The sequence below is a fragment of the Chroicocephalus ridibundus genome, chromosome 8 (assembly GCF_963924245.1).
Source record: "Chroicocephalus ridibundus chromosome 8, bChrRid1.1, whole genome shotgun sequence".
NCBI classification, from domain to species: Eukaryota; Metazoa; Chordata; class Aves; order Charadriiformes; family Laridae; genus Chroicocephalus; species Chroicocephalus ridibundus.
In genome coordinates, this window is record NC_086291.1 from 31,812,543 (window position 1) to 31,836,900 (window position 24,358).

Here is a 24,358-nt window from a genome sequence, read left to right on the forward strand (position 1 = left end):
CACGAATGTCCATGCCACTGCACTACTGTCTCCAAAACATGGGGGTCTGCATTGTCTTTAGCATTTCAGATTTAAAGCAAAACAACAAACCGAACAGCCTCCTCCTGATGTGCAGCAATAGCAACTGCCGCATCTTGCCCCAGAGCTGACAACATTCGCAGTCGTAGAATCACAGAATGGTTTGGGTTGGAGGAGACTTTAAAGATCACCCAGTTCCAACCCCCTGCCCGGGGACACCTCCCACCAGACCAGGCAGCTCAAAGCCCCATCCAGCCTGGCCTTGAACACCTCCAGGGATGGGGAAGTCCAGATGAGCTCCTGTCTGCTGCCTTACAGAAACCTTTGGGGGCTTTCCAGCCCTTCACCACCACAGTGCTAGCAGAGAGCAGAACCTCAGCCTGCCTTTCCTCTGGGCACCGAATGCCCTAGCTCTCTCCAAGCTCCTCGCCTGTGAGGAAAGGAAGCGTGCGATGTGCTCAGCGAGTTTTGCTACAGAAACAGCTGCAAGCTTGCGGGCATGTGTACGTACAGATGCCCGCTCACCACTTGGATGCCCGGTCCCTAGGAAAGCAACACAGGACATACAGCAATCGGAAGAGGGTAGGCAACTTCCAGCCTTTCCTGGCGGGCCTGGATACAACACCTCCATCCCTGCGCTATGTGGTTTGCCTCTCTGATGCTAGGAGGGGGTGGGGACAGTGAGAAAGCATTTATCAAGCAAAAAGGTCCCTAAACTTTGACATCTGAGGCATTTTCCATCCTGAGAGATGCAGTGGAAATATCTGAGTGCAGCAACAGCCGTATGAGCAGGGAGGTGCGGCATTCACTTCATGCTGGTGGCACCAATAGCCAGTCCACTTGCAAGTTTCGAAGAAATAGGTTTCCCTGAAGCAAGCAGCAGCAAACCACAGGCCACACACCACCAAGCCGAGAGCAGCACCGTGGAAAAGGAAATAAGTGCTGCAGGCTGCCCAAAGAGCCACTGTGACAGACATCAGAGCTGCAAGAAGCCCGGACCACAGGCAAAAATGATGATGCACCACAGTCACAAAAAAAAACCAAACGTGGAAAACCGTGTCACTGCCTGGTGGAAATCTGGCAGACAGCCCCAGGGTTAACCCGTGCAGGCGAAGAGTTCCATGGACCAGATACCAGAGTAAGCCAAAGGGTGGTGGTTTTTTTAACACCAAAACGCCACTTCCTTTCCTTGCCCTTCAGACTGCCATGTGGGAAGTGCTGCTGGGGCCAGAGGGCACACGTAGGAGCGCGACACCTTTAGGGACAACAGCACTTCTGCTCAGCAGCAAGTGTCTGGCTCTACTCAAGCTCAAGCCTGTGTTTTGAGATCAGTTCCCTTCCTGATGGCCAAAGAGGGTTTGGGATGCCTGGTCTGTGCTGCCCGCACCACACTTCCCTGGTCCCCACATCCTGATGTTTCAATGCTGGAGCCCCAAACATCCCTGGCAGGGACCCTCTACCCCACCAAGCAGACAACAAAGTGGGGTTAGGCTCCCAGATTTCTGCCATGCTGCTGGAGAAGGAGCAGGGTGCTGGCCCCTGATCACAGAGGCCTCGAGGGCTTTGTCCATTGCAGAAGCCTGCGGCCCCAAATGAGGAGAAGAGAGTGCCAATTACTACAAAAATATACCTTTATTTACCATCTGTGTTTTGCTCATAAAATATCCCATGACAACGGGGGCAGCTGAAGCCATATCGTTGATGGTGGCCAGCACACGCCCGCCTGCACCATGCAGGGAGTGGGAGGACCAGGTCTCCATGGGGGACCTTGATGTGTCAAAAGGGCAGGAAGGGAATTGGAGACGCTGCTTTCATCTCAGGCCCCACTTCCTCCATCGCCTTGTTGTTCAGGTCCTGTCAGCAGAACACGTGGCCTTCCCACCAACCCCACAACCACGGCACGGTCGTGGTTTCTCTCCAGGGTCAGGACCCCCTTTTCAGGGCATTGCTGCTTCTGGCATATTCCTTGCAAGGCAGTCAGGATGAGTTAAATAAAGGGACTGGGGGACATTTTCAGGGATGGGAACAGTTGATAACTTAACGCAAAATAAACATATCACCAGCTCGTGGGCCAGTGCCTGTGCCCAGGCATGTGCCTGGCCATGGCTTGGGGCGGGTAGCTGAGGTCTCCTTGCTTCTTGTTCGCACATCACTGCCTGTGGCATGGCGTGGCACGGCTCAGACACCCGCAGGCCTGGCTCGAGGAGCCTCCTCCACACCTGCCAGCTGTCCCCGCACACCTGCTGGCCCAAGCTCACCAGGGCTGTGACACCATGCCCCTGGCACCAGCGTCTTCTCAGGTAGCAAGTAGTGAGTTTCAATGGGATCTTCGGCACACTACGTTTTGAGTTTGTTGGGTTTTTTTGGAGGGGGAAATTGTGCCGTTCTCTTCAGGTTGATGCAGAACAGCCCTGGTGCTTCCCAGAGGTCCGCTTTGAAGCCTTTACCAGTTGCTTGAGCCCTCTCTCGCTGAAGGCCAAAACATGGTTTCTTGGTGGGCTTCATGGTACAAGACCCTGGCTTGGCCACTGCCACTTAGGCAGCTCTCACCCTTCACGTACACATAGTGTGTGTGTGCAGGGCTGCTGGCCACATTCTAAGCAGCTCCATTTAAAGCTTAAATAAGCCAAAGAAGGTCTTGGATTCCTCAAAATTAACCAGAGCAATTTTGGAGACGTTGACATGCAAACTGTCCATCTTCCTGAGCTGGAATAAAGCCCCCAGGTAGCTTTTCCGGGCCCACGTTTTCTGACTCGTACAGTAGTTGATGCATTTGTCCTCCATCAGCACGTAGCTCCCCGGTGAGGTGGGGTTTTTCTTGTAGACGATATGCGTCAACACCTGGCTGCTGCAGACGCTGCCACGGAAGAGCACATTGGAGTACACGAAGTACAGGCCAGTCTCATTGATGACCAGGCCTTGATCGCGGTACTGGATGCCATTGGTGAAGGCATGGCCGGAGATGGGTTCCCACTCCAAAGGGAGGTCCTGCTGGGCAGGGTTCCCTGGAAGCCGAAACAAGAGAAACAGTGTGGTAAGTACAAGCCGTTGTGTGTTTTTTTCCTCAAGTCACACCTCATGTCACAAAAAGTCGACTGTTCTTCAAGCCCTTGTCTGCAGCATGGAAAGTCTGGCTCGATCTCACGCAGGTGGGAGCTCTCACCATCACCTCGCTCAATGCCAGCTGCTTCTGACAGCTTTCTGCCCCACATATCCTGCGTACAAACCAAAAACCAAACCCCAAAAAACAGAGCCCTCAGTGAAAAGCATAAAAGAGGGGAATACTTTAGCCGTGGGGTAACTTTCTGCTGTCAGAGCACACGTTACCAAAGGAAAATAGGAAAGCCTGTTGTGAGCTCCTCACAACTACAACCGTGCCACCCTCTCAACCCCAACCACGTCTGCCCTATCCCCGGCTCCCACATCTCGCTGGCCCCTGAGCACATACCTGTTAAGTGCGCCGCCTTCCTCGCTTCCTTTTTCATTGACTGCTCCTTCTGCCCTGCACAAAAATAGGGAAGACATTAGCAATGTGCTCCGTGGAGAAACCAGCCCAGAGAGCAGAAGGGAGCCAACCACAAAGCTGAAATGGGGCAGATTCAGAGCAGCACAGGGCACATAAGCACCACGGCTCAGCGCAGCGACGAAGGGAGGTGCTCGGGCAAACAACGCAGGACAAGAAAAGGAGTTAAAAAGGAAGAGTTGCAGTAAAGGATCCAGATGTGATCAAAAGCAAGGGGAAAGAGCAAGGAGAGATTTCACCTTAAAATGGCTCATTTGGTGGGCTCAAGCAGAGGCCTCTCACTCAGGGTGTAGGAGAGGGACAATATTTCCCCTTTACCCAGCATCTCTGGCCCATGCCAAGATGACTGATCATGTCCTGTCATAGATGAGCCTGTTCTATTGCCACCTTCCAGTCCAGCACTGCCGAGGGCAGACGTACCCATGGCAGTGGACTTCTGTCTGCTGAGTACCAAGTATCTCTGCTGATCAGAGAAGACACTTGAGACATCCTACACACCATCCTGGCCAGGCAGACCTTGTCCTCAGAGAGGCAGAGCACAGCTGGGAAAACTCTGCCTTCCCTGGAGGGCTCAGTACCCCTTGGAGAGATGGGCCAGTTACAGTGACTCAGTATTTGGATCCCACCCCACTCCATCCTTCCTTTCTTCTCAGCATCTACTTCCAAGCATTACCTTCTCAAATTTTAGAAACGGCCTTTTCTTTTCTCAAGCCAATTAAATGTTCCTCTCCTCTACCCTTCTCTTTTACGCTATTTCCCTGTCTTGCTTTATTTATCCACCCCCCTCAAGAAATTCAGGGGGACAATTTAAGGCTTCTGTTCAGCTACTGCTAAAGTAGTTTGTGATCAGAGCACTGAACATCCACCTAAAGTGACGGTTCCCGTTCCCCTAAGCAAAAGATTACAAAATCTATTGATGTGGGAGTTCGTGGGAAGCAGGACTGCCCTTTCCAGAAAGTTTTGCTAATTCCAACTTTGCTCTCACTCCCTTATCAGAACAAACTTGAAATGAAATTAACTTTCCCTACTAACAAAAATCCCCAAGGGAAAAATAAAACACTTTCCAGATCCCGCAAAAAATTGTCAACGGAGCTGAAACTTTCCTTCTGACTTGGCCATCTTTAAAAAGGGATATCCTCACTGATGACATTAACATGGAATGTAAGAGTAAAATAATAGTTTGGAAGTTCAAAATATTATTTTTTTAATTTTTCCATTCAGATTGAAACTCTTTGGTTTTTTCCTAGATGAAATTTTAAAAAATTGGCAGGTTCTTGTGGAAAGTTTCAGTTTCACTGAAATGACATTTCTAAAAGAAAAAAAAACCACCCACATATCATCAGGCTCTTCTCAACTACCTTTGGTTGCGGTGAGACTTTGTACCAAAAGAATTTAGGAAAAGGTTGCGCTCTCAAGGGTGCGAGTGAATCCCCCACCCTCAAAGAAAACGAAACCCTCTGCATCCTCCCAGAAATCTTAACAGATTAAGGAGAGAAAGAAGTAACACGTGCAGCGCCCATCTCCGTTCTCCTGCTTCTGTCCATGTTGTTGCTATGTATTAGGACAGACAGAAATTCACGTTGACAGCAGAGTACCCCGCGCGCCATCCCAGGACCCGTGGCTGACATCTCTAAGCACCCCAGCAGGTGGAGTGCAGGACCCCATCCCCACACCCCAGAGATAAAGCTCTTCTTCCAGCCAAGCAAGTGAAATCAGCACTTTCAGAGCATGGAGCTGCGACCCTGCCTTTGCCCCCTGAGGAGGAGACAGAAGAGTTTGACAGGAGCGTTCAACACATGCTGACACAGAGGAGTTCCTCCTCAACCTCCATCGACTCACCTATGAGTTTCTCCAAAGCTGGAGGGATGTGTTCAGTGCTGGTGGACTGTAAAAAGAGAAGAGCGGCACACTGTCTTAGCAGAGTGAGACCATAAGGGCATCATCTAAAGCAGCCAAAGACTATCTTTGAGAGTGACTAATTCTGTGTGCTCATGGGGAGCTGCAAAGTACTAAGAAATCTACAGGGAGAGAGACCTTGCAGCACTCAGAAACATGAAGACATCCAGATCTAGCAGTCACCAATAGAGCAGCCCCCCACAGTAATAAGCAACCAGTTACGCTGGTGTAGCAGACAGTTCAATGCCACCAGCCTGCCCCTTGGGGTGTTTTGCACCACCTGAGCATCTCAGACCCAATTTTAAGTTTTTCTTCCCCCCGCCCTGCTCCCCCATAGCCCCTGTGACCAGCCAGGTGGACCTCACCTCTCTAAGTTCAGCCAGTTGCTTCTCCAGGTGGAAAATCTGAAACATGCTCAGCCCCACTCCAGTGAGGGCCAGCAGGATCAGCAAGGAGATCACCAGGAAGCCGACGCTCCTCCTTTCCCTGTTGTTATCCCTTGGCTTTCTCCTCCGGTCAGGCACCGGTGGTGGGAAAGGAGTGCCGGGGGGCGCCGGGGGGCAGGAAGTACTTGTGTTGGCACAGCCGTCCACCCAAAAGATCTGGGGGTACACATAGTTCAAGTTCCGCTGCATGGCCGGGAGCGGGATGGGCTGGACGTGCTTGGTGTGATCTTCCATGTGGCAGCCAAAAACTGCCGGGGCTGTCCCAGACTGAGCCCTGGGGGAAGACCCAGCTCTGCCTTTATACGCCTGCATCGCTCCGGCAGCGAACACCCAGCTCAGATGCTGCAACTCTATGAAAGCCTCAAGCATCAACAGCAAACCCCAAAGAGCTTCCGCCCTCGGCTGCGAGTTCGGGGCACCCGTCTGCTCCTCCCACGCCAAGGCAGCACACACACCAGCGGGACCAGCCCAGCGGCAGACTGTGCTCGCACAAAACCACGCTCGTCGGCCGGGCTCGGGAAGCAGGTAGACTCCGCGGCGAAGCGCTTGTGGGGCACGCGAGGGCTGTGTTGTCAGTCGAGGGGCTGAGTAATCAGCCCAGCGCACACCCACCAGCCAACCACCCTTTCCAGCAGCCCACTCGGGCAGATGCAGCTGCTTTTCCACTGCGGTGTCCTGGACCACAAGCAGAGCGAAAGGAATGATAAAACCTCTGGTGTCCTGCAGAAGAGGGGAGGAGTCCTCAGCTCTTTATCTCTTCTCGGCAAAAGGATGAAGACCGGATCCCAAGTGTAGCTGTAGGTGCTGGGTAATTGCCTCATTTCATAGAATCATAGAATGGTTTGGGTTGGAAGGGACCTTAGAGATCACCTAGTTCCAACCCCCAGGAACAAATTAACGCAGGGTAAATTACTTACTGCTGCCTGTTGCGCATCCCACCTTTTCCTTGGCTGCTCCACAAGGCACGGATCCCGAGTCACAGAACACTGGTCACAGACACCATCCCACTGGGGTAAAACCCAAGCTAACCGAGAAGAGGCTGGGAGGACATTGTCCACACTGTGGCCTCAGCAGAGCCGCCCCAGCGTTAACAGCCCAAGTAGAGCCCACTCAGTGGGCTGCCATGACCCACACCAAATCACTGCAGGGCACTGGCCAGGCTGAACCAGCAGCATGCTGTAAGGTGGGAAATGCACAGTGCCTTCGGCCACAAGCGGGCTCTTCTGGCAGCTTCTGCTGCCCCTCTTACCTTAGCAAATACCATCTCCAGTCCCACAGTCCTCTTCCAGTCTCTAAAGGGGGCCTACAGGAAGGATGGGGAGGGACTCTGGATCAGGGAGTGGAGCGATAGGACAAGGGGTAACGGTTCTAAACTGAAAGAGGGGAGATTTAGATTGGATATTAGGAAGAAATTCTTTCCTGTGAGGGTGGTGAGGCACTGGAACAGGTTGCCCAGAGAAGCTGTGGCTGCCCCATCCCTGGAGGTGTTCAAGGCCAGGCTGGATGGGGCTTTGAGCAGCCTGGTCTGGTGGGAGGTGTCCCTGCCCAGGGCAGGGGGTTGGAACTAGATGATTTAAAAGGTCCCTTCCAACTGTAACCATTCTATGATTCTAACCTGAAGAAGCCTTAGAAAGGTAAGGACTTTTTTATCATCTCTTCAGGACAACGCTGAGCACTGCAGCAGGACCTAACGTGGCTGCCTAACTCATGATTAAAGCCTGGGGTAGACACTGTGCTACTCGTCCTGGTAGAATTTCTCTTGCCTTCCAAGAAAGGATCAAGAATTCAGGCTGTGCTGTAAAGACCGGCACTCATATGAGCTCATTACCAAATCATAATGAGGAGAGACAGGGACATTTCCATTCCTCGTTGACCACAGATTTCTGAGTGGTGGGAATGAGATTTTCCCACAGATTTAGAGGCGCACACAAGTGATTATAAACAGCAGTTCGCTCTTCCATTTTACAGACCTGTACTGAAGAGTGTATTTGTATGGGGTAGCGTTTAAAAAAAGGAAACGCTTAATACAAGACCAAACTGGAGATTTGTCTCCTCTGTGGCTGAAGGAAGTGATCCCAACAAGCAGGCTTTGATCTTGAACAGCAAAACGGAGGTCTGAGAACGGCATACTTTAACAACGTACGCACGCTTGTTTCTCCAAAGCAAGGGCTCAGCTTTGCCTCCAACCACACCAGTAAGTCAGCCGTGTCCTCAAAGCCTTGCCTGCACCACCAGACACCCCACTGCTTTTTGAAGATGTTCACCACAGCCTTTTGCTGCAGCAGTGATCCGCAGCACGAGAGGTTTCAGCACCCCATCTGGCTCTTCCTCGCACTTCTAGGTTTCTGACATAAAAGACGCAAAAGCAACACAAATCCAGCTCCAGCAGCTTGAGCCTGGTCATGCCTACCCGCACTCCGTCCTCCTCTGCATCCCAGAATGGCGCTCCCCAGCCCACCCGAGGACGGATCTTCATCCACTCCTACAAGAGGGGGTTTCCAAAAGGGCTGGGCTCAGCTCCGCACATCCCCTGCCACCTGCTGAACCCCAGCCCAGTGCTGGGCGTGGAGAGAGAGAGATGCCTCCAAGGCACAGGGAGCCAAAGGGAGGCAGCAGGACGCTTGGGCAAGCGTCTCCCCACCATCCCTCCCGCGGCAGCACCCCAGCCCTGCCAGTGCCACGGGCACCTGAGCCATATGTGGGGGGACCCACCACCTGCTTGGGCTCCCCGCAGGAAGAGTGCCTGCAGTCAGCGCCTGCACTCCCAGAGCAGTAAGCACATCGTGCCCGTGGCTCTTGGAAACATGGACACGGGCGTCAGGGACTTCCTGTTTCTTTAATGGCCTCTGCGGCCCATTCGGCTGCTGTAAAATACAACGGCGGAGCAGGGGCTGAAGCCCGGGACTTCCCCAAAGTTGGAGGCATTGCTGACAAGCAAGTCAAAAGCCGCCGAGCACACAGCTTTGCCTGGAGAGGATCCTCGCTCAAGTTTTTTTCTGACACTGACAGTTTGGTGCCGACACCTTATCTTGGTGGGATTGTGGGCACAGTAGCAGCCTCCCTTAAATGTCAGAAACGTACTTATTTCTCACCCACCGCTTCCTTTTTTCACAAAGATGCTTTTTTTCCTGGGCGGGTGAGAAGGCAGAGACAACGAAACCAATGGAAGCCAGTTCAGCCGCGTCTCCTGCGTCTTCTCTTTCGGATGCTCAGATCAAGAGCCTGCTAATACCACATGTGGTGGCAAGCCAAAGATCGGGGCTGTTTTACCATCAAAGGATCATTTTGGGTGCACAGCATGCTTTGAGAGACCTCTCCCTTTGCTGTGCGCGTCCTGCTGTCACACTGTGTCCCCTGTCACCACCTTCAGAGATCACTGAGATGATGCACGCTGGAAGATGGCGGCGAGCAGGGCCGGGGCCGTGTCACACATCGTGATGCCCGCGGGCTTGGTGCTCTGCTGGCTTCCTACTGCTCAAGCGCCGTGCAATGTTAGCAGGGCTTTTTAAAATAACAGCGGGACAATTTGCTGTAGATAGGCACATAAGTGACGTGAATCTGTTTTGCCAGAAGGCTTAGAGAGGCAGTATTTGGACAAGGCTGAGCTCTCCTAAAATACGGGGCAAGGACAGATGGGCAGGAAAGGAGGACGTAAGAAGGACAAAAGGGGCATCAGTTTTGTCTCCCTGCCTCTCTATCCCACTCTTCACCCAGTCTACAAGATGCCCACACCCGGTTTTCAGCAGCCTTATCAGGCATATTTTCAAATCGAAACAGTTTCCATGCCCTTTTATCAAAAAAATCGATCCCCTCCGGCAAAACCAACAACTGACAAGCCACCGTGACACAGGATTTACTCAGAAGAACCCTCTTCATCCCCACGTCACCCCCAGAGGAAAAGTGGGAGCTTTTAACAACAATATACGCTAAAGTTTTTGCTGACAGCAGTGAGAATCAGCCAGCATCTAAAAGTCTGCGTCCGTAGATTTAAGGACAAAAGGACGGCCCTGCTTGAAATGCACCAAAGAAAGCAGAACTTGAACAATGATCTAGATCTGATACTTGACAGAAAATAAAATTAAAAAAAAAAAAAAAAAAAAGATATATGAATCACTGTATAGGAGAGGCTCTCATCAGGTTCTGGACAGAGTCAGATATACGTCTGTCTGAAAGTGATTACAAATATTTCCTATTACACTAGTGACTAGTGGAAATGCTAAAAAGCAACTATTGAAAGCTCACAAGGCTGCATAAATGACACCCAAGAATAACTGAGGTTGAGAAAATCATAGAATGGTTTGGGTTGGAAGGGACCTTAAAGATCACCCAGTTCCAAACCCCTGCCCTGGGCAGGGACACCTCCCACCAGACCAGGCTGCTCCAAGCCCCATCCAGCCTGGCCTTGAACACCTCCAGGGATGGGGCAGCCACAGCTTCTCTGGGCAACCTGTTCCAGTGCCTCACCACCCTCACAGGAAAGAATTTCTTCCTAATACCTAATCTAAATCTCCCCTCTTTCAGTTTGAAACCGTTACCCCTCGTCCTATCATTACACTCCCTGACAAAGAGCCCCTCCCCATCCTTCCTGTAGCCCCCTTTAGGGACTGGAAGGGGCTCTAAGGTCTCCCCGGAGCCTTCTCTTCTCCAGGCTGAACACCCCCAACTCTCTCAGCCTGTCCTCACAGCAGAGGGGCTCCAGCCCTCTGAGCAACTTCGTGGCCTCCTCTGACCCCACTCCAACAGCTCCATGTCCTTCTTGTGCTGAGGGCTCCAGAGCTGGATGCAGTACTCCAGGTGGGGTCTCACCAGAGGGGAGCAGAGGGGCAGAATCACCTCCCTCCACCTGCTGGCCACGCTGCTTTTGATTCACATTCCAAAAAAAAAAAAAAAAAAAAAAAAAGAGAAAAGAAAAACCACAAACAGGATTCAAAAGACGAACCCAAGATACTAACAAGCCTTGGCAACCTTTTGCAGTTCCGGGCTAAACCGTGCTATCAGAGCCAGGAGAGGCAACTACTGCGACCCCAACAAGGATCAGCCACAACTGGCAGAAGAGATGGCGCCCATTAACGCTCACCCATGGCTGCGGTGGAAAGAGGAACTGCGAGCACCATCCAGGACAATGCTTCCAATTTTTCCTCTGGAGATTGTCCTCACCACAGCGCTGTTTCGACACCTTTACCGCAGATCTGGAGAAAACCAAGCAACGCATTACACCAGTAGTAATTGCAGGTTAGAATAAGGGGTAAGAGATGCGAAGTAACCATAAGAACAGAGAATTTAATCAGAAGAAAACAAGTCTAGAAAGAAAGACTGCAGATCAAACTCTTTAGATAGAAAATAACATGTGATCCACTGAATTTAAGCATATTAGTCAGCGGAGGATAAGAAAATAACATCCTAGAAAGAACACGCAGTTTGGAAGCTGATAGAAGGGCCATGCAGCTGGACATGAGCTTCCAGCAGGGAAAGCCCACAGGCTCCCACAGGGCTGAGCTCCCCTGTGGCACGAGGCAGCTACAGACCCTCCCAGGTCCCACATTGCAAGTTTACGTTTGACTTCAGACGGGCTGAGGAAGAAGTTGCAATAACTGCAGGACAGCAAAGGCGTTCAGCTGGGTCCATCCAGGAGCAGATTGACAGGGGGGGACAGACGGTGTGTGAAAAAAAATCTATGTAAGAGAGGGATGACATCCATCAGCAGAGGGCTCTTGAGACTCGTAGACAAAAAGCCTTCCCAGGGAGCCACTAACTGGCAGCTGAAGCTGAAGAAGTTTGCCGAAAGAGAGACATGGATTTTTGACTGAACATTGGAATGGATGCTTGTGAGAAGTGTCTCCAGAGCAGGATCTCCACCCACTGAAGCCTTCGAGGGCCACGGAAGATGCCAGAACTCACCCAGCCTTTGCTGTTAGCACTGACACCTTACTGTCATTTCCTTATTACGTGTTTTTTTTGACAGTTTGGTTTCCCTGACAAAATGATGCTTTTCATTTCCTCAACAACTGCTCTCTTTGCTCGGCACATTTGCGGCACATATAAAGTCACATCTTGGTGCCAGCGGCTCAGGAGGGAGATGTTCACACATTCACACTCAAGAGCAGGTTTCAAAATCCATATCTAAGAGCTCCGGCCCCGCGGTGCGGTGTTTAATACAGCCCTCTTCCAGCAAACGAGGGGCTTTGCTCTCCTCCATCATGATCCCCACAAGCAGGCATCAGCCCTGGGTTCAGCAGAAGAGGCACAGGGCTCTGAGCCGAGGCAGGAGAGGATCCAAGCAGGGAAGAAGCCAAAGCAGCTGAAAAAAAGAGAAAGAACTGAAAGCAGCAGAGTAAGATTTTTATTTCTTCAGCGTCTGTAATAAGAGCGAGGAAACGAGGTACAGTGGTTATGAGGTCATGGGATTTATTGCTTGAACATCCGAGAAAGAGAAAAGCAGGTAGTTTCATAACATACAACAGCTTAGTCATGGAACAAGTTGTTGTGGCCACTCGGAGGTTGCGAGGAAGGCCACAGCGAAGACGCAGGTGTTGATTTCCCGCCCTGCCAGCGACGGTCGAGATCTGCATTCACAAGCCCTTCAGCAGGACCCGTGCCCTGCCCCAGGCTGCCAGCACGAAGCCAGCCTTGGCCTCGGAAGACGCCGGCTGGCTCTGCTGGCCACCAGGGCCTGGTCGGCATTTGACAGTGTTATTGCTTCTTGGGAACAGCCATTCTCAGACACAGCATCACAGAACGGCGGTGGTTGGAAGGGACCTCTGGAGATCATCTAGTCCAAGCCCCTGCCAGAGCAGGGTCACCCAGAGCAGGTGACCATTAAAAAAACAACCCAAAAAGCAACAACAACAAAAAAAAAACCAAACTAAAACCAACTGAAAAATTAAAAAAACACCCACAACAACAAACCACTCCCTGAAGATCTACCTTCAGGTCTTCACCAAGTCCCACCAGGATCACACCTCAGCTCGGTGTCACTGAGCAAATCCAGGCCCTCCAGCATCAGGTTGGCATACGGAGAGCCCATCTCACCATCACAGGGGCGCCCTGACGCCAGTGACCCACGTCAGGCGGCTTCCCACAGCCCTGAGGCACCTTCAAGCTGACTGTCCTGGGATTTAACTTCGAGCTACAGGTGGTTTCATGGGCAACGTAGACAACTCTGACATTTCAGCAGTAACTGCGTCAAATTGTGACAAATAGAAAATATTCGTTAGCTGCTTTGAGTTATTTTTCTGAAAAAAAAAAAAAAAAAACCAACAAAAAAAACCAAACAAGGATAAACAAGCCTCAAGATGGCAAACAAATTTCCACTTCTAGGTCCAAAGCGCAGAGTTAACTTCGTCTCCATTCCCTCCCAAACGGGATACCTCTACTTTGTCATTTAATTAGTGTCTCTAATGAAATGCAGCACGGGCAAGGCCACGTGCAGCGCCCAGTCCATGTGCCCAATATGAGAGACAGCAGAAAGCTCCTTGGTAGCTTCTTTTAAATTTACTCTTCTTAAATTAGAGAAGGGATAACGTAAGAAAGATCCATGAGTTTCGCTATCCTTTCCTAAGCCTTTTTCTCCAAACAAGCTGTGGGAACACTAATTCTTCTCGAGGTGTTAGGAGCCCCAGTGACTTCTTCAGCAGCACCTGATACTGTTTGATACTCAGGGTTTCCAGGAGATGAGACACACGCTGCTCGATGGCCTGCCCACAGCACTTTGTGGTCAGGGCTCTACACTTTAATTGTTCCAAATGAAGTGGAACATATTTGTACCTAATTAAACGAAGCATGCTAAGCTGTTCCATCTTGTTTCATCTCGCGCCGCAAGCTGGCAAAAGCAGAAGCCACACGAAGGCACCTCATACTTTAGTCCTCTGCTCACCAGTGCCACGCAGCTGGTGGAGTTTGCATATTGTAAAAATACTGGGTTTCCACCCTGATGCTTAGTGTATAGAACCCAAATACCTTATTTTTGGCAAACACGGGTAGCCATTCGCTTATACAACGCGTGTGTTTGTGACTATCCCTCCTTCCATAGAAACATTTGGGCTGCTTAAATATATTATTTGCCCTTGGGCTCAAGCCTTGCCCAAGGACTGCAAGGATGCAGTCCTGGCTACGGCATACACGTGCTGGTTTCTTGGTGTTGAACACTACGTGTCTAACTTACCACAATAAGTTAGTAATAATCTCACAATAAGCAATATCACGTAAGAGGGACTAGACCCTCCCTTTGAAGCACCCACAGCACCACAGGGACTGGCCAAGACTTGGAAGCTGTCTTCATTAGAAACTCCTATCTCTATATAATTGTTACCAATTTAGGAGGGGCTTGATTTTCCCAAAGAATCAAGTTTTGAAAGCTAGAGTCAGTGTGTCATTAATAAAACTGGAAGTAAAAAAAAAATAAAAAAAAAAAAAAAAAACTACTCAAGAGCCCACATGACAGGATAACATTAAGCAGTAAGAATTTGACATCAAGACCCTTTTTTTTTTTTTTTAAACAAAAAAAAAAATGGTTACAACTAATTAAACTCAGCAAGGCAGCGGCAGACGGAAGCTGTGGTTCTGTCCCCCGTTCAGTGCCAGAGCAAACACTCTTGAGTTTGCAATAGCACAATCGGCTCTGTAGGTTCCTTCAGAGGCTGGCTCCTCAGCCGCTGAAGCATAAAACCATGCTTTGATTGCAAAGTTTGGACCTAGACGTAGCCGAAACGGTTAGGGAATGTACTTCGGAGAACACGAGTCAATCCTGGGCCGACATGCGCCAGCAGTGACTCCGTGATAGATGTCAGAGGAGTCATCGCTGCCAACAGCCGTCTCCCCGACTCAGCACAAGAAAACCAGGCTGACGTTTTTCACCACATGAGCACGGTTCTGTTAGCCAGGTACTTCAAACACTGGGAAAGTCTGTGCTGTGCACAATGCCTTCGCTCCCCATCACGCCGGCTGAATTGACACCAGCTCCCCTTGACTCGGAGCCCAGCAGCAGCATTTCTTAGGGACAATAAGCAGCTTTCCGGGAAATGAACCTACGCAGCCCGTTACATCATTTAGTCTTCACACTGATTTTGGGGCATGCTTTCAGAAGTGGGGGTGCTGCGAGACGTTCTCAAAACAGCCTTGAAACACGGGAGCCAGAGCGAGAAGAGCTTCTGGTCCTGCGTTATCTATGGCATCTGCCACATCATCAGTAGGGATTCAAAGCCACGTGGCCTCAAGCTGCATTCTCAGCGCAGAGCTCTGCTCTGGCCACTCAGGATACGCAGTATTCCCGTAGCATGTTTCCTATGTGTTCGTTACATGACAAGCTTTATTGAGAATGTTTTTCCACCAAATGCAGCAACTCCCGAGATGTTAAGTCATGCCCAGCTTTTAAAATATAGAGAAATCTATAGTTTCACATCTGAAATTATTAACTTGGAAATTCGAACATGTGCTTGGAATTTAAGCATGCACAACTTATGAACATCTAAGGTATAAAACAGATCTTATCATCAGGAAAGTGCCAGCAAAAAGGGATTTCAACCCAAGGCTAAGCGCCACCTTCCCAAGAGAGAATGGGGATGTATACACAAACGCTTTTAAACTAACAATACACTTGATGTACTGTTTGTTGATGAGGGGGAAGTATGGTTTGTTGTACTGATGTACTGTTTGTTGATGTTGAAGATGAGGAAAGTTTCCGGTCACCCACAGACCCACTGCTTTCAGGAAAGGCAGCTCTCCTTGCCCCACAGTTACATGCTCACACTGTATGTTTGATAAATATACACGACCATCACCATTTTTGCTTTAACTTCAGGTTCACAGCCAAATTTGCTTTCATCCAGTGCTTACACGCCAGCTTAAACAAAGCAAAAGTGTCCCCTCTATTAGAGACACATTTGTTGCCTGCATATTGGCAGCAAATTGACTCATTTGGCCTCATTCTACACCGATCGGCATATTCTAGGTCAGTCAGTCTTTAGTTTAGAGCCAGATAGTGACCATGAGCTGCTTGAAGAACTGAGTCGTGTTCAGCTTCAGCTGATTCCTACTGATGAGAGCAACAGCCCGGCGATTGCCAGGACATAAAGGAAAGCACACTTCCTACAAGCAATGTATCAAGAGGAAGGTCAGTAAACATATAAATAAAGAAACCCTGCACCACAAAAATACACACACACACACACAACCCACCCCACCACCCCCCAGCAAACGCCACATTCGATTGCTTTTTAAATCATAGCGCTCCCTGTGATGAAGCGGAGAGTCTCAAGACACTCGAGGGAGCAATCAGCGCTGGGGAGGTCTCATCTGATCAGAATAGGTGCCAGACAGCTGGAGAATTCGGCATTTGGCCGCAACGCAGCGTTACCTCGCTTGCTAGAAATAAGTGAGGAGGAAGGGACCAGTAAGGGGCAAACTTCCAGCTGAAAACTCTGGTTTGAAAGGATAAATGACTAACACTTTCTTTTAACAGCCTTTTATATCCTTCACAAACCTTAGCTCTGAATTACCAAGAGGTAGTTTTCACGCAGTCATTCTCACAGAAAGCTACCACTTCTAAGGATCCCCGAGGTCAAGTTGTGAACTGGTACACGCTGGAAACTTATTCCAGCGGTTTTACATGGCCACAATTCCTGAACTTTCAGACAAAGCACCACTTCAGCTTCCCTCCCCCCACCTCCCCTTTTCTTTTTTTTAAATAGACAAGCACATCTGGGCTGACAAATAAAGTTTAACAACTCCTTACTATGGACCCAAAGGACACCGGTCCTAGTCCTGTACTGAAATTTAAAGACTAGTGGTTCTCAAAGAATTTAAGCCCCAAGTTTCACTTTCAAAAGGAAAAATGCCAGCAAATTAAAGACAAAGTGTTCAGATTTATTTGGAAATTCACAGTTTCTAATGGCACTACAGGTCTGTAGTTACATACTCTTGTTCCACAACATTGTACGCTGCACTCAGGTGGTATGTATTTTCCTCATCCAGGTTTGAAACCCTTCTGAATTCACGTTCAATGCGTCTGGTTCGTGTGCTCTGACTGGCTAGTTGTGCAGATCAACTCCAAAAGTACATCACCTTAAAGTATTCATAAACTAACAAGAAAGCAGCAAAAAAAAACAAAGGCTTTAAATAAGTCACATTACATACAATACCCAGGAAAGGCATTAGATCTGTTAAAAAGGGTACCACTAAAAGTGCTCAATAAGTTAACTTATTTTTTTACAACGTGAACCTGTAACACCTGCCAAAAGGAATAACCTTTTGTCCCACTCACTCAGATACACACTCAGCATTTTAGCAATCACACATCCTATAGTATCCAAATATACAATCACAGTCAAAATAAAAAACACTTGGATATGAAAATACCAACCATACAAACACTGCACATTTGTTAGCCAATACAAAAGCAAACATTATGGAAATACCCACTTTGACCCAGCCTGACCGATCAGATTTCAAGGCTTTGCAAACTCGGCACACGCAGAGCTGGCTCGGAGAACGGCCCAGCTGCACCAGCTCGCCCTCGCCTTCTTCAGCCGAGCTTTTTCCTGAACCCTCAGCACAGCAGCAGTGAGCATTCCCCGTTCACTCCCTTCAGAGAACTACAGCAGGCAACTTCGATAACGAACGCATTCATCAGCATAAGATCCCGTTGTACACAGGAAATCCTAAAGAGCAACTGTCATTCAGTTAGTACAGACTACAGCTCTGGTTTGTAACTCAAGGTGGAAATAAATAGGATTCCCACCCCGAGCCAGATATTTCTCCTCAACCGAGTTTGCAAAACCAGAATCTAGTCAGGCAAGTGCATCTATTAGTCCATGTATTTTTACAGTATCCAGTCCACATTACTGAGTCCAGCTGAAGGCCAACACATGTCCCTTTACAGCACTGTAGTGTTGCATCTTCAAAAAAAGCTAGAGAAATTACAAAATAAATCAAATGACAAACAATTGTATCTCCCCTCTTCCAGTGGCATTATAAATAGACAAAAGGCACATAAATATGGGAAGGTGCAAGAAATCGGAACAAAGCTAAAGGAAGAGGATTAGGCTTTTATCCCTAATTCCACCCAACAAACTGGGTTTCAAAAAATCTCTGCCCCAGGAACTGTGAAAAAAAACCTTTATAAAATGAACCCTGCCCTCCCTCCCCCCAAGCTGTTCTCATAGGAAATTATCAGCCTTGTAAAGCTGCAGCTTATAGCCAAGATTGACACAATCCCATCTATTTTAAAAGACAGAAACCAAATTTCTGAATACTTTCCAATTAGTCGAGCTCTTTGTCTCCCACCATCCTCCCACAGAATACCACAGACTGTTCTCAAACGAACAAACACTCTCCTGTTTGAGAAGTTCAGCTAGCTTTAGATGTGTCCAGAAACTGCCGTGACACCAAGTGTTCCCACTGTTATATCTTTGTTTCCTTTGATTATGTCATGCAGGCTTGGCATTGACCCTGACTTAGTCTGTATTAGAGTTTTTATGAGCTTCCCTCGGTCTGAAACTTTAGACCGTCTTCGTTTTATAGCCCTCTTCTCAGTTTTTGTCTTTTGGGTCTGTCCATTGCACAGACTTGTACATGCTGAAATGCCACAAAAATAGGACTCCTCAGATTGCGATGACGTTTCAGAGCTTCCTTCGGATGGAGGACCCTTATACGAAGAGTGATAAACTTCCCCAATGTTAGAGAAGTCCCTCTGGTTCGTAAACGGCTTCCTTCCTTTAATTTCCCCATTGGCTATTGGATGCAGAGGCTCTGTTGTCGGCTTAATAGTCTCTATTTTTTCGCTTTTATATTTACAACGCTTTTTCTGAAACCACAAGTAAAAAGAGAAACTGTTAGGTTCTGGAAGGCAAGCAGAGCTTAAAAACTAAGCCCAGGAACTGGCGCAGGGAGAGCAACTGAGACATGCCCCACCTGCCGGCAGAAACAGGCTCAGCTCCGCCTGCCCGCCCTCCCCACAGACACTGTACCTTCTTCTCTGGGGAAAACTTCAGGGGTTCTACAATGTACAGGTCCTCTGGATCCACTGTAAGAGAGGGAACAGAAGTTTAGCAGTCCCGACACGGCCAACTCTAGAACAATGCAATTCTAAATAAATAACAGCACAACAAAGTATTCCACTTTCCACACGCGTTTTTCCTCCCGTTATAAATTAACGGAGGTACAACACACGAACACCGAAAGTGAAGTCAACACTGAGAAATTCCTCTGTGCTGCCACAGCAGCTGTCAGCGATAAGACACTTGACCTCCTGAGAGATGAGGCCATAGGAGAGGTGCAAAGAACATCCTCTGGGGGGAAAGGAACAATACTCATTAAAAGTTAGCTTCTACAAAAACAAACGGTTACCAATACAATGGTGCTTAACGTGCAGCCTGCCCACGACAGGACAGATACTAGAAGGTGTACCTATCAAGGACGCAGATGTTCAGACTGACGTGAGATCAGTCTGACATTCCTCCATCAGGGGCTTGTAAATCATTCCTCCAAGCCAAAGCAGAGAACAATTTGGAAAAAACGGGGTTTTGCAAAAATGTAAGTCTATGCCTTAACTAGGCTCTATTGCAACACGTTCCCAATTCAACTCATGAGTTTTCACGCAGTTTTACTCACAGTACAAAAACCCATGGAGCAATTTTGCTACACCCAGAAAAGCAATGTCAGTTGCACACTTGGTAGTTACTATAATCTGTGCTTTTGTTTTTGCACGATGACAATGGCCCAAGAAATCAAAACTCAGTTGTCCCAAGTGTAACACAAATACTGAGAAGACTGTATCACTCCTTTATACCCAAACCAAGATTAAATAGTCCAAACTTTCTTACTACAGATAAGTTTGGATCTTAAATATCTGCCAAGTTTCAAAGACAGGCTATCAGGACTTCTGATAAGTAAGGCATTCAGACTTGCCACATCTGGAGCTAAAAAAAAAATTTAAAAAAATACCACTTTCTGCAAGCTTCATAGCTTTGTAGACCTGAACGCCTGCATGGACTGCTACTAACCCCAAGAATGCTATTGTTTGTACTCTACAGATGCTAAGACTACATTTAATGTTTTAGCATAATTTAGCACAGTTCTGGGAGCGTCTGGTAACTTGTTCCTGAAGCACCTTGTCCTACAGAATGTATACGTGAACAAGTACGATCCAGCGTATTTTGACATTAACCTGCAATTCCATTTTCCTGCGCTCGCAGTAACACACACATTGTACAGCACTAGTAGAGTAACACTAGAGACTAGATGTATCATATGGGAATAATACCTTCTTTACCAGCTAGCTGAAAAGACTGTGATCTGACCAGTGGAAGAGAAGTTCTTCTTTTCAAATTCATATCATCATAGGAGGAAAAACATCTAGGGGTGAGAAGAAGAAAAAAGAAAAAATCAACAAAGCTTTTCTAAACGCATTTTTCTCAGGGCTTTGTCATACACATTTTTCCATTAAACATCTTTGACAGAAGGACATTTTTCCATTGACATCTTTGACAGAAGGACATTTTTCCATTGACATCTTTGACAGAAGGACATTTTTCCATTGACATCTTTGACAGAAGGACATTTTTCCATTGACATCTTTGACAGAAGGACAGAATCAGTCAGTCACTCGGGTGCCCAAGAAAGCCTGGCAAACAGACACAGTACTATCTTTGCAACAAGCTATCAAGGCACGTTAAGAGTAGTAGCCCCAAAATGCTCCTAGGAGAGTGTTACCACAGAGCAGTAATGGCTCTTTGCTATCGAGTTTTCTGAAAGAAGATTCAAAATTAAAGCGGATGTGGCAGTCCCAGCAGACTTAAGAAACCGCAAATAAAAGCTGCAAGAACAATTTTGTTTCAAATAGAAATCTGTTACCTTTTGGGACTGGGGTAGTGATTACTTTTGGGAATTTTGGAGAGGTAATCTTCACAGAACTGAGATGTGCTTCTGCACCGCTGCACACAAAGCACCAAGCCCAGAATGACACACAGAACCAGAGAAATCACAAGGTAGGTTTGTCGATCAGAAACCTGGAAGAGTTTGATACAGTTGTTAGAGACAAACAATAATTTAATGATACTATTATTCTCTTGTTTTAAAGGTTAATATCTTTAAAAGAACACAACTGACATGTTTTCAAGTCACTTTCCTTCAATTTCACTAAAGACTCATTCAAATTTGAGTATTTTTTCAGAGGTTTGATGTAGTCTGTTGGCTACGCAGTACTCAAAGAGTAAAGGCTGAAAGCCACCAGCCAGCAACACAGGACAAAGTGTCACCAACAATGGCACTACCATAACTTAAAGCAGCAGCTTCCCCTTGCAAACAGCATTCAAACCTATCTGACGGAAAGTATATTACTTTCAGAAAGTGTATTAAACAAGTAACTTCTCTGTTTTAAAGCTGTAATGGATGCAATGCTATCTCAATTCTATGTGTTTTTATCAGCTGACATTATAGTACTTCACAGAATAAATATCATTACATTTACTCAATTCAATGAGTTTCATCTTTCTGAATACTCTTCCCGCTTCACTATCTAGCAGAAGGATTTTTCTAGTGTGTTCATTTCTGAAGACTGGCAGACGAAGCTTATATAGAATTATAAGGAAGCTGAAATCCAAGGGTATTTTACAGATAATGTTTAAAAAAAATGAATTGCACAGTTGTTTTCCTATAAAAAAATAATCTATCTTAAACACACTAAGAGATCTTAGAAGTCATACAAAGACAAGGAACACTACTTCCCATTTTGTAACGGGCAAGCTTCTCAGATTAATAGACTCAGGTGACCAGAGCTGAGTTCGGGGACAGCCATGTGTTCAAATTCCAGGACACTCATCTAACATATGCTGATGATCACCACTGTCAAGTCCTGGTTGAAACCACAGCACTCATAAACAGGAGCTTAGCCAGCCATCAAAGGAGTCTCACTAAGTGTCAGAAAACAGCTCAAGAGATGTCTTTGGCAACACGCACACACAAAAAAAAGTCATGTTTATAGTACTGCTTGAAATCCCAGGCTGGAGAACATAAACATTTGAGAGAACACGTTCCTAATATTGTTTCCAAGATTCCCCTAATCTTGAAGTATCACCGTAGCCAGAGAGGAAAGGAGAAGGGTGTCTGAGTCATAAGAGCCAGCCGTTCAATAGCAACCCTCCACATACTCGTGTGTTATTACAGTGCAGTTCTAACAGTGGCCAGTACGGTCTTGCACAGTAAACCTCCTGTGGCCAGAGTCTGCTAATGTTTAAGTGGACAATATAAACACCGGACAGTGCAAAGCATCCCATTCTACTGAAGCTGTGTCACAAAGCCATGCAATACAACTGCCTACATAACACAGCAAGTGCCAGAAAAGTTCTTGAAGCATGAACTTTACTGTTCCCTCTGACACATGCCCAACATTCTGTATGTGCCGCAAACCCCATTGTTGCCATTCCAAAGTCAGTGGTTAGTCTTCATTAAAAAAATCATTTCACAGAACAATGTCCATTCCAATGCACTACATGAAGGCTGAGATATTAAGTTATTCCAACTATGTTATATCATTATTGTTAGCTCAGACTATAATCATGGGGCTAGTAGGCTGTAGTATAAATTATTACTGATCTTGCTATGCACAAGACAGCTCAAGCTACTCAGACTTCCCTTCCCTCCCTCGGCCAGCTGCTAAAATAGACTGAAAACACCACTACAGACATCATCTCAAATGAAAAGTTTCATTTAAAGACTCCAGGCTTCCTCAAATTGAGATATGTTTACGTATCTGTTTCCTTTGAGTTCTTGTGCCACAATGCTGAATTATAATTACCTCACGTTTTAATTCCGCCACAGTTGTTGACAGATTGGAAACTAGCTGCGTCATGTTGGTGAGCTGTGCTTGTAACAGCTGGATTGCTTCTGTTTGCCGCTGATCCTGTATTAAAGAGAGTCATGGCCATGTTTAGTTGTCAGGTTCCCACTTTCATACACACTCACAGGTACAGACTTCGCATTCTGACACAGCCAGGCATTTTGTAGCCACGTGACTTATTCAGCGTTGTTTTCAACACAACATTCATATAACATTTGAAACCACTTAAGCAGCATCAATCATATACACACACATAAAAACATCAACATTTTTACTTATCAAATAACCTTTTGTAACATTATGCCAAGTGCATTCCATTACAGTGACCTCCGCTATCTTCGTTACAGGCAGATTAAGTAGCCAGCTCCATTCAATGGCTATCAGGAAGTTGAGTACTGTCATGTTACAAAGCACACGTGCAGATAAGCACGCAGAGCTGAGGTCTAAGGGCTGACGCATAGCTTCTGCTCTGGGATCAGGTAGCCTGCCACTTAATGACAGGAGCCCAAGCCAGCCAGGAAAAAACTTTGCAGCTATCATCTTCCTGGAAAGAGCCCTAACAGGATTCTTAATCCTATGAGAAATTAAGAAAGGTGAGCGGAATATCAGGGAGGTCAACCACAAGGAGCACCTCAGACTGACTAGCATTTGATACCTTTCCAAAAAAAGCAGAAAAGAGTATACATATGATCTCAGGGAAATTGTGATTTTCTTCACTGTTGGTGGATGAACAGAGTACAGGCCTGGGACAGCACTTCAGAAGTTTTCAGAGGGTTTGGGATTAAGCTTGCGCAGTTGCTTTAATGATTATTCAGCACTGCTGTTAGTGCTGTATTTCACAGCTGCTCAGGAAAGCCAGGATGGCAGAGCAGGGAAAACCTCCTTCAGCTCCCACTTCCTTAAATCACATTTTAAAGAATGAACTAAAGCTTTTGTTACATGAACTCCACTTTCAAAAGCAAATTTGGCATAAGACATTACTGTACCTCTCCCCCTTTCTAGAGGCTAGGTCTCTTCAGCAATATGAGGACAACTGACTATCTATACTTTAAATCAGAGATGAAAAACAAGTCAAGTTCACAAAAAAAAAAAAACACACTCAACATTTTGAGTGCAGCTACAATGAAGAAAGAAGGGTTGGAAGAGCCCTGGATAACTTTTTCATTGAAAAGACATTTAAGAGTTTTAGCCATTACCGGCTGACAACTATGTTTTTTTCTTCCAATACAAAGATCAGGAAACAGAGCTGGAAATGGCTTTATTTAAAACAACTGTGAACATACCTAAAAATTTAATTACAGAGGAAAAAAACAGATACAGGAAGCATGGCATGCAGTTGCTTTTCAAAGGCAGATACGCAGCTAACAAATCTTCAATTGAAAGAGAATTTTGGCACCTCCTTGTAACTCTCTCAAAAGTAAACTTTCCTAAGCAGGAAAACTTAAGTACTCCAACAAACCATACCTGCTCTTCCGCTATTCTTGAGGTGTTCTGAAGTTTTATTATTGTTTTATTGAAAGCCTTCTGCATTTCCTCCATTTGTTTTCGGTACCTACAACAAGAAGTGTAAAGGTTTGAAATGCCAGTTCATAAGACTCCTAGCACTAGATTTGTCTTTAGAATACATCACTACACAAAGGGAAA

The 24,358-nt window shown here is 47.1% G+C and overlaps 2 protein-coding genes across 4 annotated transcripts in view; both read right to left on the reverse strand.

Annotated features, from left to right (window-relative positions):
* Nucleotides 1-1,653: 1,653 nt before the first annotated feature.
* On the reverse strand, nt 1,654-6,252 carry FASLG (Fas ligand). The gene is made up of 4 exons (XM_063344334.1): nt 5,803-6,252; nt 5,381-5,426; nt 3,467-3,520; nt 1,654-3,023 (listed from the first exon to the last, which is right to left on the reverse strand). Exons 1-4 carry the CDS (start codon nt 6,250-6,252, stop codon nt 2,629-2,631), a joined length of 945 nt encoding a protein of 314 aa, XP_063200404.1. The 3' UTR covers nt 1,654-2,628.
* A 10,470-nt stretch (nt 6,253-16,722) lies between these two features.
* SUCO (SUN domain containing ossification factor) overlaps nt 16,723-24,358 on the reverse strand; it is a 42,906-nt gene continuing 35,270 nt past the window's right edge. For 2 of the 3 annotated variants that reach the window (XM_063344316.1, XM_063344315.1), the window contains 6 exons: nt 24,179-24,266; nt 22,673-22,777; nt 20,731-20,885; nt 20,141-20,232; nt 18,846-18,901; nt 16,723-18,682 (listed from right to left, as the gene is read on the reverse strand). In XM_063344316.1, coding sequence (XP_063200386.1) covers nt 18,236-18,682; nt 18,846-18,901; nt 20,141-20,232; nt 20,731-20,885; nt 22,673-22,777; nt 24,179-24,266 — 943 coding nt within the window. In that variant the 3' untranslated portion in view covers nt 16,723-18,235. Of the gene's footprint in view, nt 18,683-18,789; nt 18,902-20,140; nt 20,233-20,730; nt 20,886-22,672; nt 22,778-24,178; nt 24,267-24,358 lie in introns of all 3 variants that reach the window. The other variant, XM_063344317.1, reaches the window with a different exon arrangement.